General features: G+C 40.3%; 1 protein-coding gene across 1 annotated transcript in view; it reads right to left on the reverse strand.

Moving 5' to 3' along the window:
- CTNNA1 (catenin alpha 1) overlaps positions 1–14,414 on the reverse strand; it is a 177,855-nt gene that overhangs the window by 141,036 nt on the left and 22,405 nt on the right. Inside the window, exons 2-3 of the mRNA XM_004282059.4 lie at positions 10,059–10,165; positions 8,497–8,692 (exon numbers count right to left, since the gene is read on the reverse strand). Coding sequence (XP_004282107.1) covers positions 8,497–8,692; positions 10,059–10,163 — 301 coding nt within the window. The 5' untranslated portion in view covers positions 10,164–10,165. The remainder of the gene's footprint in view (positions 1–8,496; positions 8,693–10,058; positions 10,166–14,414) is intronic.

The raw sequence follows: 14,414 nt of genomic DNA on the forward strand, positions 1-14,414 counted from the left end.
CTTCTAAGACTCATAGCTACAGCAACAAAGACTGTGTGAGCATTGGCAGAGGGACAGACACATAGATAATACAACAAAACAGAGAACCCAGAAATAATCTCACACAAGTACAGGTGACTGATTTTTAACAGGGTGCAAAAGCAATTCAATGAAGGAAAGACAGTCTTTTCAACAAATGATACTGGAACAGCTGGATGTTCGCAAGGGAAAAAAAGAACTGAACCTAAACCTCACATTTTACACAAAAACTAACCCAAAATGAGTCTGAGAGTTAAACGTAAAACATAAAACTTCATGAGCTAACATAAAGCTTGTTAAAGAATTCTTAGGAAAAAAAATAAAAAAAGAATTCTTAGACGTGACACCAAAAGCACAATCCATGGGGTTCCCTGGTGGCGCAGTGGTTAAGAATCTGCCTGCCAATGCAGGGGGACACGGGTTCAAGCCCTGGCCCAGGAAGATCCCAAATGCCATGGAGCAACTAAGCCTGTGTGCCACAACTACTGAGCCCATGAGCCACAACTACTGAAGCCCATGCACCTAGAGCCTGTGCTCCACAACAAGAGAAGCCACCGCAACGTGAAGTCTGAGCACTGCAACAAAGAGTAGCCCTGCTCGCCACAACTAGAGAAAGCCCACACGCAGCAACAAAGACCAAATGCAGCCAAAAATAATTTTTTTAAAAAAAAAGCACGATCCATAAATGGGGGAGGATATCAATAAATTGAACTTCATCAAAATTAAAAACTTACTATGCAAAATACCTGTTAAGAGGATGAAAAGACAAGCTACATCCACACCATGGAGTACTCACAGACAAACTACTGACAGACACACCAACTTGGATGGCTCTCAAGGACAACACGTTGAGTGGAAAAAAAAAAAAAGCCAATTTCAAAAGGTCATATACTCATATACAGTATATTATACTGTATGATTCCACTTATACAATATTCTGGGAATGACAGAATTAGAGATGGAGACAGATTAGTTGCCAAGGGTTAGGGATGGTGGGGAATATAAGCAACATGGGTATGACTATAACGGGTAGCATGAGGGAAAGCTTTGTGGTGATGGAATAGTTCTGTATCTTGATTGCAGAGATGGTTACACAAATCTTCACAGGTGATAAAACCACAGAATTACTGTGCCAACATCAGTTTCCTGGTGTTGATACTGTACTATAGTTCCATAAAATGTAACCATTAGGGGAAACTGGGTAAAGGTACACTGGACTGCTCTGTATTATCTTTGCAAATCCCTATGAATCAAAATAAAAAGTTAAAAAAAATAATAATCTGTTAGTTGACCTTTTATTAGTGTAAATAAACACTGAAGCAAATAATGTAATGGAATTTTTTTCAACTTGATGGAAAACTGCACACCAGAATCTTAGAATGGCTCTAAACTGAGGAGAGTATGCTAATTTTAGGTAATTCACCTGGAGTTTTTAGTAGCACACACTGCCTCAATATATACCCTAAGTGATTCAAGTCTGAGGAAAATATTATAATTTTTCACATACCAGGTCCCTTAGTTTTATCTATGAAGAAAATTAGCCATTTACCACAGGCCAAGGGGGCAGTAAACCTGCTTGACAACTGGTCAACTCTCCCTTTCCACAGTCTGTTGCAGCAGTCCTGTCCTTAATAGCACCATCTCACTGCCCACCACCTTGATGGTTTCCTGACTGTTGGTCTGGCCTCCAGGCTCTCCCCCAACCACCTTAACGCTTCCTGTACACACCTGAGAAACTAATCTCTCCCAAACACCACTTTTCTTCATATTCTGTGTTACCCAGATGGCAGAAATTCTTAAAACAGGAACAAAGTTAAGGAGACATATTTCAGTTTAATTTAAGAAGAAAAAAGCTTTAAAAATAAACACAAGGCTGGAAAAAGCTGCTTCCAGAGGTAGCAAGTCCTGAGTCACTATATATATTTAAATATATGGGAACCTGAACCTGGGAGACCTGTTCCAGCCACAGAACCCTCTAATCCTGTATCATTTCCCGGATTGTGCTCCCTTCTTCACCTAGCATTCCAAGCCACCCTCTAAAATCTAGCTTCCAAGCTCTTTCTTATGCAACCTCTCCTCCCAGCACTCCTCTCCAGTCAGAATCCTCACTGTTCCTCACCCACATCTTGCTCTGTCTGCTGGTTTTCTTACCTGAATGACTTCTTCCCCTCCCTTCTTTCACCTTTCAAGATCCACTACTGCACCTTCAGGAAGCTTTTCTAATCCCATGCTTAACCTCCTAGTCCACTCCATTCTTGGCATGACACTCATGCTATTATTAATTTACATTTCCATATGTCCTGATTATAAGCTCCAAGATGAAACAGGAAAAACAGCCTCCTGTCTGTCTGCCTTTTTTCTTTTTGGCCGCGCCGCTCTGCATGCAGAATCTTAGTTCCCTGACCAGGGACTGAAACTAGGCCCCCTACAGCAGGGGTCCCCAACCCCCAGGCCACGGACCAGTGCGGCAGACTGTCAGTAACCGGGCCGCACAGCAGGAGGTGCGAGCAAGGGAGCGAAGCTTCATCTGCCTGCTCCCCGTCGCTCGCATCACCACCTGAACCATCCCCGCCCCCATCCGTGGAAAAATTGTCCTCCACAAAATGGGTGCCTGGTGCCAAAAAGGTTGGGGACCGCTGCAGTGGAAGCACTGAGTCCTAACCACTGGACTGTCAGGGAATTCCTGAAGACGGTCTCTCTGCATCAGAGACACACATGGTCACCCAGCCCCTTCCCCACTCTGGTGTCTCTAAACACAAGCTTCTTCCCAGGAAATACACTGTTGCGCAGTACACCAGTCATTGGACCCTTTACCGAACAGAGTATCATTAGAAGCCGTGCGGGAATACATAAAGGTGCACCTCAGATTCTTGGCGCCTTCTCCTCCCTCCTCTACCCAGAAATGCCCAAGAGCTGTAGGGAAGAAGTCACTGATGAAGCAGCAAGTCTCTGTTCTTGGCCTTTGAGATCTAACTGTGAATTGTAACTAATGGATTAAAAAACCCTGTTCTAGTAGAAACTATTCCTCATCAGTCAACCTCCAATTTACCATCACTGGTCCTCCTTTTTTAATGTCTCCCCCTTTTCAAACAAGTTTCATTTAGGCTTTCCCATCTCTGTCCCTTGGATGTCCCCTAATCAGTTAAGGGCCCTCTTTTTCTCATCAGAGCCCTATTCAAGGACTCACAAATACTCTTTTCCAGGTATCGTTAAAATACATCAATATATGGGCTTCCCTGGTGGCGCAGTGGTTAAGAATCCGCCTGTCAATGCAGGGGACGTGGGTTCGAGCCCTGGTCCGGGAAGATCCCACATGCCACAGAGCAACTAAGCCCGCGAGCCACAACTACGGAGCCCACGTGCCACAACTACTGAACCCCGTGTGCCTAGAGCCCGTGCTCCACAACAACAGAAGCCACTGCAATGAGAAGCACACGCACCGCAACGAAGAGTAGCCCCCGCTCACCACAACTAGAGAAAGCCGCGCACAGTAACGAAGACCCAACACGACCAAAAATACATAAATTAAATAACTTTTTTTTTTTTTGCGGTACGCAGGCCTCTCACTGTTGTGGCCTCTCCCGTTGCGGAGCACAGGCTCCAGACGCGCAGGCTCAGCGGCCATGGCTCACAGGCCCAGCCGCTCCGCGGCATGTGGGATCCTCCAGGACCGGGGCACAAACTCGTGTCCCCTGCATCGGCAGGCGGACTCTCAACCACTGCGCCACCAGGGAAGCCCTAAATAAATTTTTTTTTAAATCAATATATGTATAAGGAATGAATGCTAATGGGTATGAGATTTCTTTTGGGGGTGATGAAAATGTTCTGTAATTAAATAATGGTGACAGCTGCACAATTCTGTGAATATACTAAAAACCACTGAATCATATACATTTTAAAAGGGTGAATTTTATGTTAAGTGAATTATATCTCAATTTCTCTTTTTTTAAGGTAAGATTCTCCACTAGTATCCCTGCATTTACATTTGGCAGTGGGGAGGAAACTCACCTTAAATTTTGGAAAGAGCCTTTTCTCACATAATTCTTGGAGAACATAGTCAATTACCTTCCTCAAACATTTAAGTGCCTATCATAGAACAGGCACCATGATAGCTGCCACAGAGAACAGTCACCAGACCAGCACAGAACCTACCCTGCTGGAGCCTAGAGAGGGGAAGACAACCAAATATTTAATTATCACTGTGCTAAGAGCTAGGAAGAAAAAGTATAAAGTAAGAATGACCTAATCAGGGAGGGGAACATGGGGGGTGGGCAGGGTCCCAAAAAAGCACATCTCTATGAGGCACATGCATGCCTCAGCCCATATAAGGTAGTTAACAACTAGTTTGGGCTGACTAGCAGTACAATGAAATCCCTAGATCACAGGGGTTTGGAGGCCATGCAATTGATAACTGGCTCCCACCCACCACAGGAGACTCACCTGGTCTTGAGGTAAAGTGACCCTGCAATTTATGTATGTGAATGTTTTACCCACTGACAGTGTTACGATAACATTTTAGTGTACTCACAAATGTTTGTGTTTATTATTCATGTAATCAGGGGCAAATACAAAAAGAAAATTAAGTTATGCTGAAAAACTGCATGCATTCAAGTCTCTGGTTATTAATTATGACTGCACAGAAAGCACAGGACTTGTACAAACTCAAAAGATATAGAAGGTCCAATTTTTGGCTCAAAAGCATTATAAGTACCTAAATCAATTATTTATTTGAAAACAGTAAGCTCATATCTTTAATCCTAGATCAGAGGTCAGCTAACTACAGCCTGTGGGTCAAATCTGGCCAACCCCCTGTTTTTATAAACAAGTTTTCCTGGAATACAGCCATGCCCATTTGTTTATATACTGAATAGCTGCTTTCCCAACACAACTGCAGAACTCAGTAGTGTCAAGAAAGACCTTATCGTCAATAAGGTCTAAAATATTTACTACTTGAACGTTATCCACCCCCCCCAAAAAAAAAGCCAACCTGTACTAGGCAAAAGTAGCCCACATTGATTTGGAACAAAATAATCTTTTTATACATCCTTTAGGGACTTCCCTGGTGTTGCAGTGGTTAGGAATCCGCCTGTCAGTGCAGGGGACACGGGTTCGAGCCCTGGTCCGGGAGGATCCCACATGCCGCAGATCAACTAAGCCTGTGCACCACAACTACTGAGTCTGCACTCTAGAGCCCGTGAGCCACAACTACTGAGCCCGCGTGCCACAACTAATGAAGTGCATGCACCTAGAGCCCATGCTCTGCAACAAGAGAAGCCACTGCAATGAGAAGTCCGCGCGCCACAATGAAGAGTAGCCCTGCTCGCCGCAACTAGAGAAAGCCCATGCCCAGCAACAAAGACCCAAAGCAGCCAAAAATAAATAAATAAATAAAAATAAATATACATCCTTTAGCAATTAAGTGTTCCAGTGGATAAGCAACAGACTTGAAATGCAAAGGATTCTAACTCTACTTAATAAGTCAATCTGCTATGGAGCGCTAGATAAATCATAATTACTCTACATTTTATATGCCAGTAAAATTCAGAGCAGTTAGGTCAGAGTTTTGCATAAGTGCTCAGAACGACTGAAAGTGGGCCTGGGAAAGGTTTTTGCATTAATTATCTTTCCCTACCCAATAAATTACCCCAAAGTTTGGTTGCTTAAAATAAATATTATCTCCCCAAGTTTTCTGTGGGTCAGGAATTCAGGGTTGATTGGGGCTGCCATCACCTGAAACTTGACTGTAGCTGGGGGATGTGCTTCCAAGGCAGCTTACTTACATGCTTGGCAATTTGGTACAAGAGACATCAGTTCCTTTCCACAAGACCTCCTGAGTGTCCTTGTAACATAGCAGCCAGCTTCCCCAGAGTGAATAACCCATGAGAAAGAGATAAGAGGATACAACACTCTTTTTATGACTTTGCTTCGAAAGTAAATAGTATAACTTCCACATCACATTCTATTCTTTATAGAACCAAGAGTCTCTAAGTACAACACACATTCAAGAGAATCAAAGTTAGACGCCACTTTTTAAACGGAGAGGTGTCAAAGAATCTGCAGATATATTAACATCACTTCAGGGTTTCAAATGATGAGTAAACAGCTTCAACAACATAACCAACAAGGTTTGGCTGACTAAAAAGAATCTGTGCTTAACCATTTTCATACCACGTATTTTCTACTTATGATAGGAGAGAGGCTGCATCACCATTTGTTAACAATCACCAAAGAAAAAAGTAAGCCAACAGAAAAAAGGCAAGGCACTTCAGCTTTTCACATCTGATACAGTAACGATGATGACAGGCAGTTATATATTTGCTTTAGTTTTACTTTTGTTTTGTTTTGTCTTCCTGCAAGGAGAAGGAAAATTATGGTGACTAAATCATGAATAGATCAAAAATAATTACAAAGCTGGACTGGGACGAACAAGTATTTATGATTCAGAGCCACATAAAAGATTTTCTCAAATATAAACAAAAAAACACAAAGAAACAAAATTTAGATATGCATTCATAATAGGGGGGTGCTTGGGGAGAGTGTATTATACCATGATTGCTACAGATTTGTATCAGAGTAACTTCTGAAACAAGGAACATATACAGTGGGGAAAAAAGCTACTTACAATAATTAAGCTTTATTTTGAAAATAAATGTCTTAAGTCACTAGACAATGAACACTTGACCAAATTCACCTGTTAAGACTTTGAGTTTCATTAGAGGAGGCAAGAAGGCCTAGGAAACAAAACTTTCTGAGGTCAATGAAGTAACAGCCGTCCTGATTTCCTCAATAGGAAGCTCAAAAATTGTCCTGAATTGGAAAATTAAACCACTTTAAAATAAATTCATTAAAAACCCACTCTACCAAGTTGATAGTGTCCTGCCAAAATTCAAGTACACCCAGAACCTGTGAATGTGGCCTTATTTAGATATAGGGTCTTTGCAGATATAACCAAATTAAGATGAGGTCACACTGGGTGGACCCTAAATCAGTGACTAATGTCCTAATAAGAGGTAACTTTGCAACACAGAGATACATGGAGAATAAATACCATGTGACAAAAAGAGCCAGATATTGGAATGATGTGTCTATAAGCCAAGGAATGCCAAGGATTGCCAGCAACAACCAGAAGCCAGGAAAGAACATGGAACAGATTCTTCATCTGAGGCCCCAAGAAAGAATCAACCCTGCTGACGCCTTGATTTCAGAACTTCAAAAAAAAAAATTTCTGTTGCTCTAAGCTACCAAGTTTGTAGTAATTTATTATGGCAGCCAGAGAAAACTAACATGTCCACCTAGCTAGTATTACGGAACTTAAGTAATCTCATCATTTGCAGTATTAAAATATTTATTCACAAACTCAGAACAATGGGAGATAGCATCTCCATTGAATGCACTGCTCTTTTTGGGTACTGTCACAGGGATGAATTTGACTTAAGATTCCAATGGACTTTGTACATTGCTGTCAGCCATCAGAGAGCCACTGAGGTTCTCCCAAGAGCCAGTAAAGCACATGCACAGAGCAGGAGGTCAGTTCACCTTAGATGATATCCAACAGCCGTAAAAAAACCTATGTCTTTGTTGAAGTCCTCCTGCTGGACCAGAAGTTTAACACAAAACTGCAGGTTTCGAGAAGTTAATCGTCCAGATTTAAAGTCCTCTTATCTAGATAACCAACAAGGACCTACTGTATAGTACAGGGAACTGTGTTTAATATTCTATAATAACCTAAATGGGAAAAGAATTTGAAAAAGAATAGATACATGTATATGTATAACCGAATCACTTTACTGTACACCTGAAACTAATACAACATTGTTAATCAACTATATTCCAATATAAAATTTAAAAAAATTTTTAATAAAATAAAGTCCTCTTATATTGTACTTATTACATCATAGCGATGACAGTTTTTCTAATAGTAACTACTGATAAGCTGTGGGTTACAATTTCACTTTTTACTACTTCTGAGTTTCCAAAAATAATGTTTCCCTTAAGCTCCATTTAAACTATTTTAAACTCAACCCAGTGCAAATATGCATGGCTGATTTTACATACCAGTCTGACAGAATGAAGCAGTTTCTAGTGCTTTCTGAAAAGAATGGCTGGACATTTTTCCATTTTATCACCCTTACATCTTCAGCACAAACTAAGAGATATTACATAGGATAAAATATAAACTTCTGCCCCATTTATTTCCTATCAAATTGTGTTATAACATTTCTAAGACTCAACTATTATTTGGAACACCCAAGGGAACTGGATTCAGAGTCTCCAAAAAAGACGTTCCTTTGTTAATCTCTCCTGATTAAAGCTTAAGGCAGTACAACTTAATACATCTCCACTAAGTGAATATTCATAGTTACCTGAGCAACTGGCAAGCATATAAGAATGAAAATACTGACCACAAAAAGTCACCTTTAAGGATTATTTTTCTAGAAAGGCCTGCCTCTCTCTATATAAAAAGCAATATTGACCTACCTTGTTTTCGAACATCTTCTACAGCAGCCACAAGCTCCTCCTTGAGAAACTGACTCTCCTTTGCAATTTTATCCCCCTTCTCCAAGAAATTCTCAGTTGCCTGTTCAACAGATGCAGCCAAAACATGGGCCTTCTTAGAACGACCTCTCTTCTTATTAGAGGGCCCCTTGCTATTGGTGTTTACCAGGGTTGTAACCTAAAAGTTTCATTTTTGAAAATTAAATTGTAGTCAATTAAAATTTTAAAAAAAAACAGAAAGACTAACATCTTTAAAGGTAGCAAGAATAAATTATTCATAATAAAATGAAACATCACACTTATGAGATTCCACTAAGCATTAACAAATAACATACAACTCTCTCCATATTTAAGATATTCAGGAATGATACTCTATTTAGTTTCCAAAATAATTTAGCTATCTCAATGTGTAAGCTAAGAAATATAATGAGTATTTTAATTCTTCAAACGTGATCATTAGGTTTTTAAACTTCATTTTACAAATTAAAAACTGGTAACAAACAAGTTACGTCTCTACTGCATGTCATCAAGAAGGTTAGAAAGAGGTTAACAATGAATTTATTAGATCTGCCTGGAGGTCACGTTTTTCCATGTTTTCAACCTGTGCAAAATGTTTTAAGATAACTTGCTTCTGAAATCTTTTCAGTGTATTCACACAAATCGCAATTAATTAGGAAAGGCCCTTAATAAAGAAAGGAACAATTGCCCAAAGCAGCCTACTGTGATGTTTTAAGTCCCAGACATTAACCATCATTAACACATATAATAATGATGACCTGTATAGGCTGAAGATGACTAAACATTTATTAGTGTAACGCGGTCCACAGAAGACCTGAGAGCTGCAGTAGATGGGCTCCAAGAAAGTAAATATTCTCGAGTATTACCACCCACTCCTACTTACTTACTTATAATACTAGTTTATATTTATGAGCTAGAATGGAGTTTTTTAAAAAGATAGCACATGCCATTACATCTCATTTTCATGCTAGCACAGTATCTGTCTGTCTGTCTCTCTCTCTCTCTCTCACTCTCACACACACACACACACACACACAGGAGTAAAATGTGCCAAAACACTAAAAGTGCATAGCTAGTTGCTAACAGTTAATGAAATGTCATCACACTGTGATATTTGTACTTGTAACAAAACATACCAAACCTACACCCTCAAGTTAAATGACCTGTTAATCAATCCTAGACAACAAAAGGTGTGCTAAGCAGGGTGAAGAAGCTTAACAGTCAAGGCTCCGGCATCCTATCTTTTTTTGAAATACTTTTAAGTACTAGTTGCACTACATACACTAGCCCCTATTACTGCCAGTAAGACTGAAAAAATGGCAGCAAATGTGTTTCTAAAGGGCTAAATGAATCCACACATCAATATTTAACTATTAGCGGAGCCAAACTGTCTCATTACTATCAGCCTAAACTCAACCACTCAAATTAAGGCTTTGAACTAAATAACCTTGCCCTGTGTTTATTACCTGGGCCTATTGCTATGGAATCATGTTACAACAACTACGTATTTGTTTGCAGATTCTTACCTGGGTAACAAGAGGCTCCAGCAGTCTTTCAACTGCCAGAGTCCTGATCTCTAGACTTTTGGGGTCCCATTTGAAGTTTATGTTGCCTGCGTGGACAGCAGTCATTTCTGAAAGAGAAGGAGACAAGGTCAGGCAAGTATCAAACACAAACATGAAACATATAACAAGTCTTCTCCTACTTAAGGACTTTTATACCAGGAAAGCTACAATCACAAGATGAAAAAAATTCTTACCAGCCTGCACATGAGGGCCCATAATTCTTACAACCTCTTACACTTAAGATTTCGAGTTTACAAACATTAGGGCTACTGTAAGAGGGCATTCCCAAACACAGAGCTTTTCCCTTTTGGCTTCTCTGGCACCAAGACACTTCTACCTCGAGTTTTTCCACACTGACTTAGAATTAGGATGAAAAGCTAAAGTGAAAGAAGACTAATACAGAAGATTCTGGTTTTTCTTATTCCAAAATATTTATAGTACACTATTATCTAAAAGGTAAACCTCACTTCACTGTTTGATGGATTCTTAGAGAATATCTTCTCTTACTGTATTAAAACATAATGCTTAAGCCTACTGCCCTCTGCACCTACAGCTATTATCACTTGTAGCCAGAAGAAATTTCAAGTCACACACTTAGTCAAATATCACTGTATCAGTGTCAAGGTAAACTTCCATTAGACAGAGGCTTTAAGACTAAGGGAAAAAGACTTCAGCCAAAATACCAAGCAGCTGGTGTTTGCTTCTAAAAGTAGTGCCTCAAAGATTAAAGAAAAACCAGAAAACCAGGTGAGACGTGTAGCTGAAGTAAACACTAAAACTTTCCAGACAACAAACTGTTCATAGAAATATAAAACCTTTTAGGGTGCATTTTTGTGAACAAGAAATTCTACCTCTCAATTTTTATTCTAGGAAAAATTAAGGTACATGTAAAAACTTGGATACAATGATGTTCACATCAGCACTGTATACAATCATTAAAAACTGGAAACTACCTAAATTTCAAACAGATCACTGAATAAATCACACAACCAACCACACAAGGGGATACTGTGCTACTCTTAAAAAACTATACTGACAAAATTCAGAAAAAAACAAAAATTAGTGTTCTCACTGCCCAGGTCTTTATTTCTATTAAATACTATTTCCTTAAAAAAAAATAAAGGCTTATTAAAGGTCTGATACATCCTGTTGCGCAGAAAGCAAGGAAAGACACAAAGACTAACAAGATCATATCAACAAGATACTAGAACCAAGGGATCCATTGGCTAAATTCACAAGTTGAGTATCAAGAAGAATAACTGTAACTGCCTATTAGATAGCTATCCTACGACCACAGGGATCCTCAAAAGAAAGGGGGTGGGAAGAGAATTTCTGTACCATAAATATAGAATAGAATTAGAAAATGACCATTTTGTAAACCCCAGTGGGATAACTGATTCAAACACGGATTATCAATGAATGTTAACACCATTAGGTGATAGGCTATTGGGGAATAGGGTATTTGTAAGGTGCCGAAGTACCACCTGAACAGGTTACTTACTAATTACAAAGCGGGGAGGATACACCTTTACAGTGTAACCACTGCGCCACCAGGGAAGCCCAGCTTTTTTTAATTAGAGACGTTTACATAAGTACTAAGTATTGGAAATCTGGGATGTGTTTTACACTTAAGGCACATTTAAATTCAAACAAGCCACACTTCAAGGGCTCAATAGCCACATGTGGCTAGTGGCTTCAGTACTGCACAGGGTAGCTATAAACCCTTTCTCAGAACTTTTTTGAAATGCATGAAATATAATTCAAAGGATTACCGCCAAGGGGGCTTCCCTGGTGGCACAGTGGTTGAGAGTCCGCCTGCCGATGCAGGGGACACGGGTTCGTGCCCCGGTCCGGAAGGCCCATGAGCCATGGCCACTGAGCCTGAGCGTCTGGAGCCTGTGCTCCGCAACGGGAGAGGCCACAACAGTGAGAGGCCCGCATACCGCAAAAAAAAAAAAAAAAAAAAAGGATTACCAAAGAAACACATATATTGAAATTTAGTTATAAAAATACTTTACAAATGTGCGATGCAGTAATATATATGCTCTTCATTAACATATTAAATAAGATGTCAAGGGACTTCCCTGGCGGTGCAGTGGTTAAGGATCTGCCTGCCAATGCAGGGGACACAGATTCGAGCCCTGGTCCAGGAAGATCCCACATGCCGTGGAGCAACTAAGCCCGTGTGCCACAACTACTGAGCCCGCACTCTAGAACCTGTGAGCCACAACTACTGAGCCTGTGTGCCACAACTACTGAAGCCTGCGTGCCTAGAGCCGGTGCTCCGCAACAAGAGAAGCCACCACAATGAGAAGCCCGTGCACTGCAACAAAGAGTAGCCCCCGCTCGCCGCAACTAGAGAAAGCCCGCGCACAGCAAGGAAGACCCAACACAGCCAAAAAAATAAATATATATTTTTTTAAAATGTCAAGGGGCTTCCCTGGTGGCGCAGTGGTTGAGGATCTGCCTGCCAATGCAGGGGACACAGGTTCGAGCCCTGGTCTGGGAAGATCCCACATGCCGCAGAGCAACTAGGCCCGTGAGCCACAACTACTGAGCCTGCGCGTCTGGAGCCTGTGCTCCGCAACAAGAGAGGCCGCGACAGTGAGAGGCCCGCGCACCATTATGAAGAGTGGTCCCCACTCGCCACAACTAGAGAAAGCCCTCACACAGAAACGAAGACCCAACACAGCCAAAAATAAATTAAAAAAAAAAAAAAGTCAAGAAGTCTGATAACTACTTCAAAGTAATAATGAACACACACTTTTTCAAGATACATTACAATTGCTACATATATGAAAAGCACTGAGATTCCTACTAGTGGGACAAAGTTAGAGGTTCAACTGAAAACTGGAGTTGGTTTTCTATTGTTAATAAAAGAAGGAAATGCTAAATTCCTATTAATATTAATAACAAAGACAAAATTTTTCCAATTCAAATTCAATGCAGGTTAAGAAACCCTAACCTAGACTGTATTGCAAGTTTATATGAAGTATAGAAGTTTACAGGGGATACACATGCATGTTAAACAACACCATGAGGTTAACAGACAAATCCAGAATGTAAGGCATCCTACCAGACAACAGGACATTAACTTGTCAGAAAGTCAACATGGGGGGGTGTGGGGAATATTTCAGACTTTAAGGCTCAGGAGACATAAGAATCTAATGCAACACATGTATCTTGTTTGGATCCCAGTTTGAAACAAAAAGCTATTAAGAAGACATTTGCAGGGAAATTGGTAAATTTTTAATATTTATATTATGGAATTACTGCTCAATTTCATAGGTGTGATAATGAATTGTGGCTATATAGAAAAAGGAATATTTTTAGGAGATGCATGTTGAAATATCTAGGGGTGAAATGTCAAGATGATTGCAACTTTCAAATTCAGCGAAAGTAAAAATACATACACATAGAGACCAAGGAATTATGAAAAAATATTCATAAATGTTAAATTAGATGGAAGACATGTGTGTGGCTGGGTGTGTATATCTGAAATTTCTCATTTTAAAAATGGGGAAAATGTAGAGGTTTATGAGAAAATGTTCAAAATACATACTACTGAAGACGGAAAGGGGATTTTGAAAACAATATGAAGTATAACTACAGGGGGATATATAAACCAAAATATTAACAATGATGTTACCTCTAAGATTTGGGGATTATGAGTGGTTTTAACATTCTTTTTTATAATTGTATTTTATGATTTTATAAAATGACAGGTATTTAGAAAGTTATTTTTGTAATGAAAAAAAGTACAATCTTTATTTTACAAATTGTAAGGAGGACAATATAATCAAAAGGCAGGCTTGACCGTCACTTAATCACTTTGAACTTGTTCCCTCCTTTATAAAATAAAACTATCATTTACTTTTTAGAAAAAGACTATCAGGGACTTCCCTGGTGGTCCAGTGGTAAAGAATCCACCTTCCAATGCAGGGGACACAGGTTTGACCCCTGGTCGGGGAACTAAGATCCCACATGCCATGGGGCAACTAAGCCTGCACGCCACAACTACTGAGCTCTCGCGTCTCAACTAGAGAGCCTGAGTGCCACAAACTACAGAGCCCACACGCTCTGGAGCCCATGCACCACAGCTAGAGAGAAGCCCGCGAGCCGCAACGAAAGATCCCTCATGCCTCAACAAAGATCCAGTGTGCTGCAACTAAGACCCGATGCAGCCAAAAAAAAAAAAAGAAAAATAATAATAATAATAGGGGTCTTCCCTGGTGGCGCAGGGGCTAAGAATCCTCCTGCCAATGCAGGGGCCACGGGTTTGAGCCCTGGTCCGGGAAGATACCACATGCCGCGGAG

The sequence above is a fragment of the Orcinus orca genome, chromosome 3, assembly GCF_937001465.1.
Source record: "Orcinus orca chromosome 3, mOrcOrc1.1, whole genome shotgun sequence".
Taxonomy (NCBI): domain Eukaryota; kingdom Metazoa; phylum Chordata; class Mammalia; order Artiodactyla; family Delphinidae; genus Orcinus; species Orcinus orca.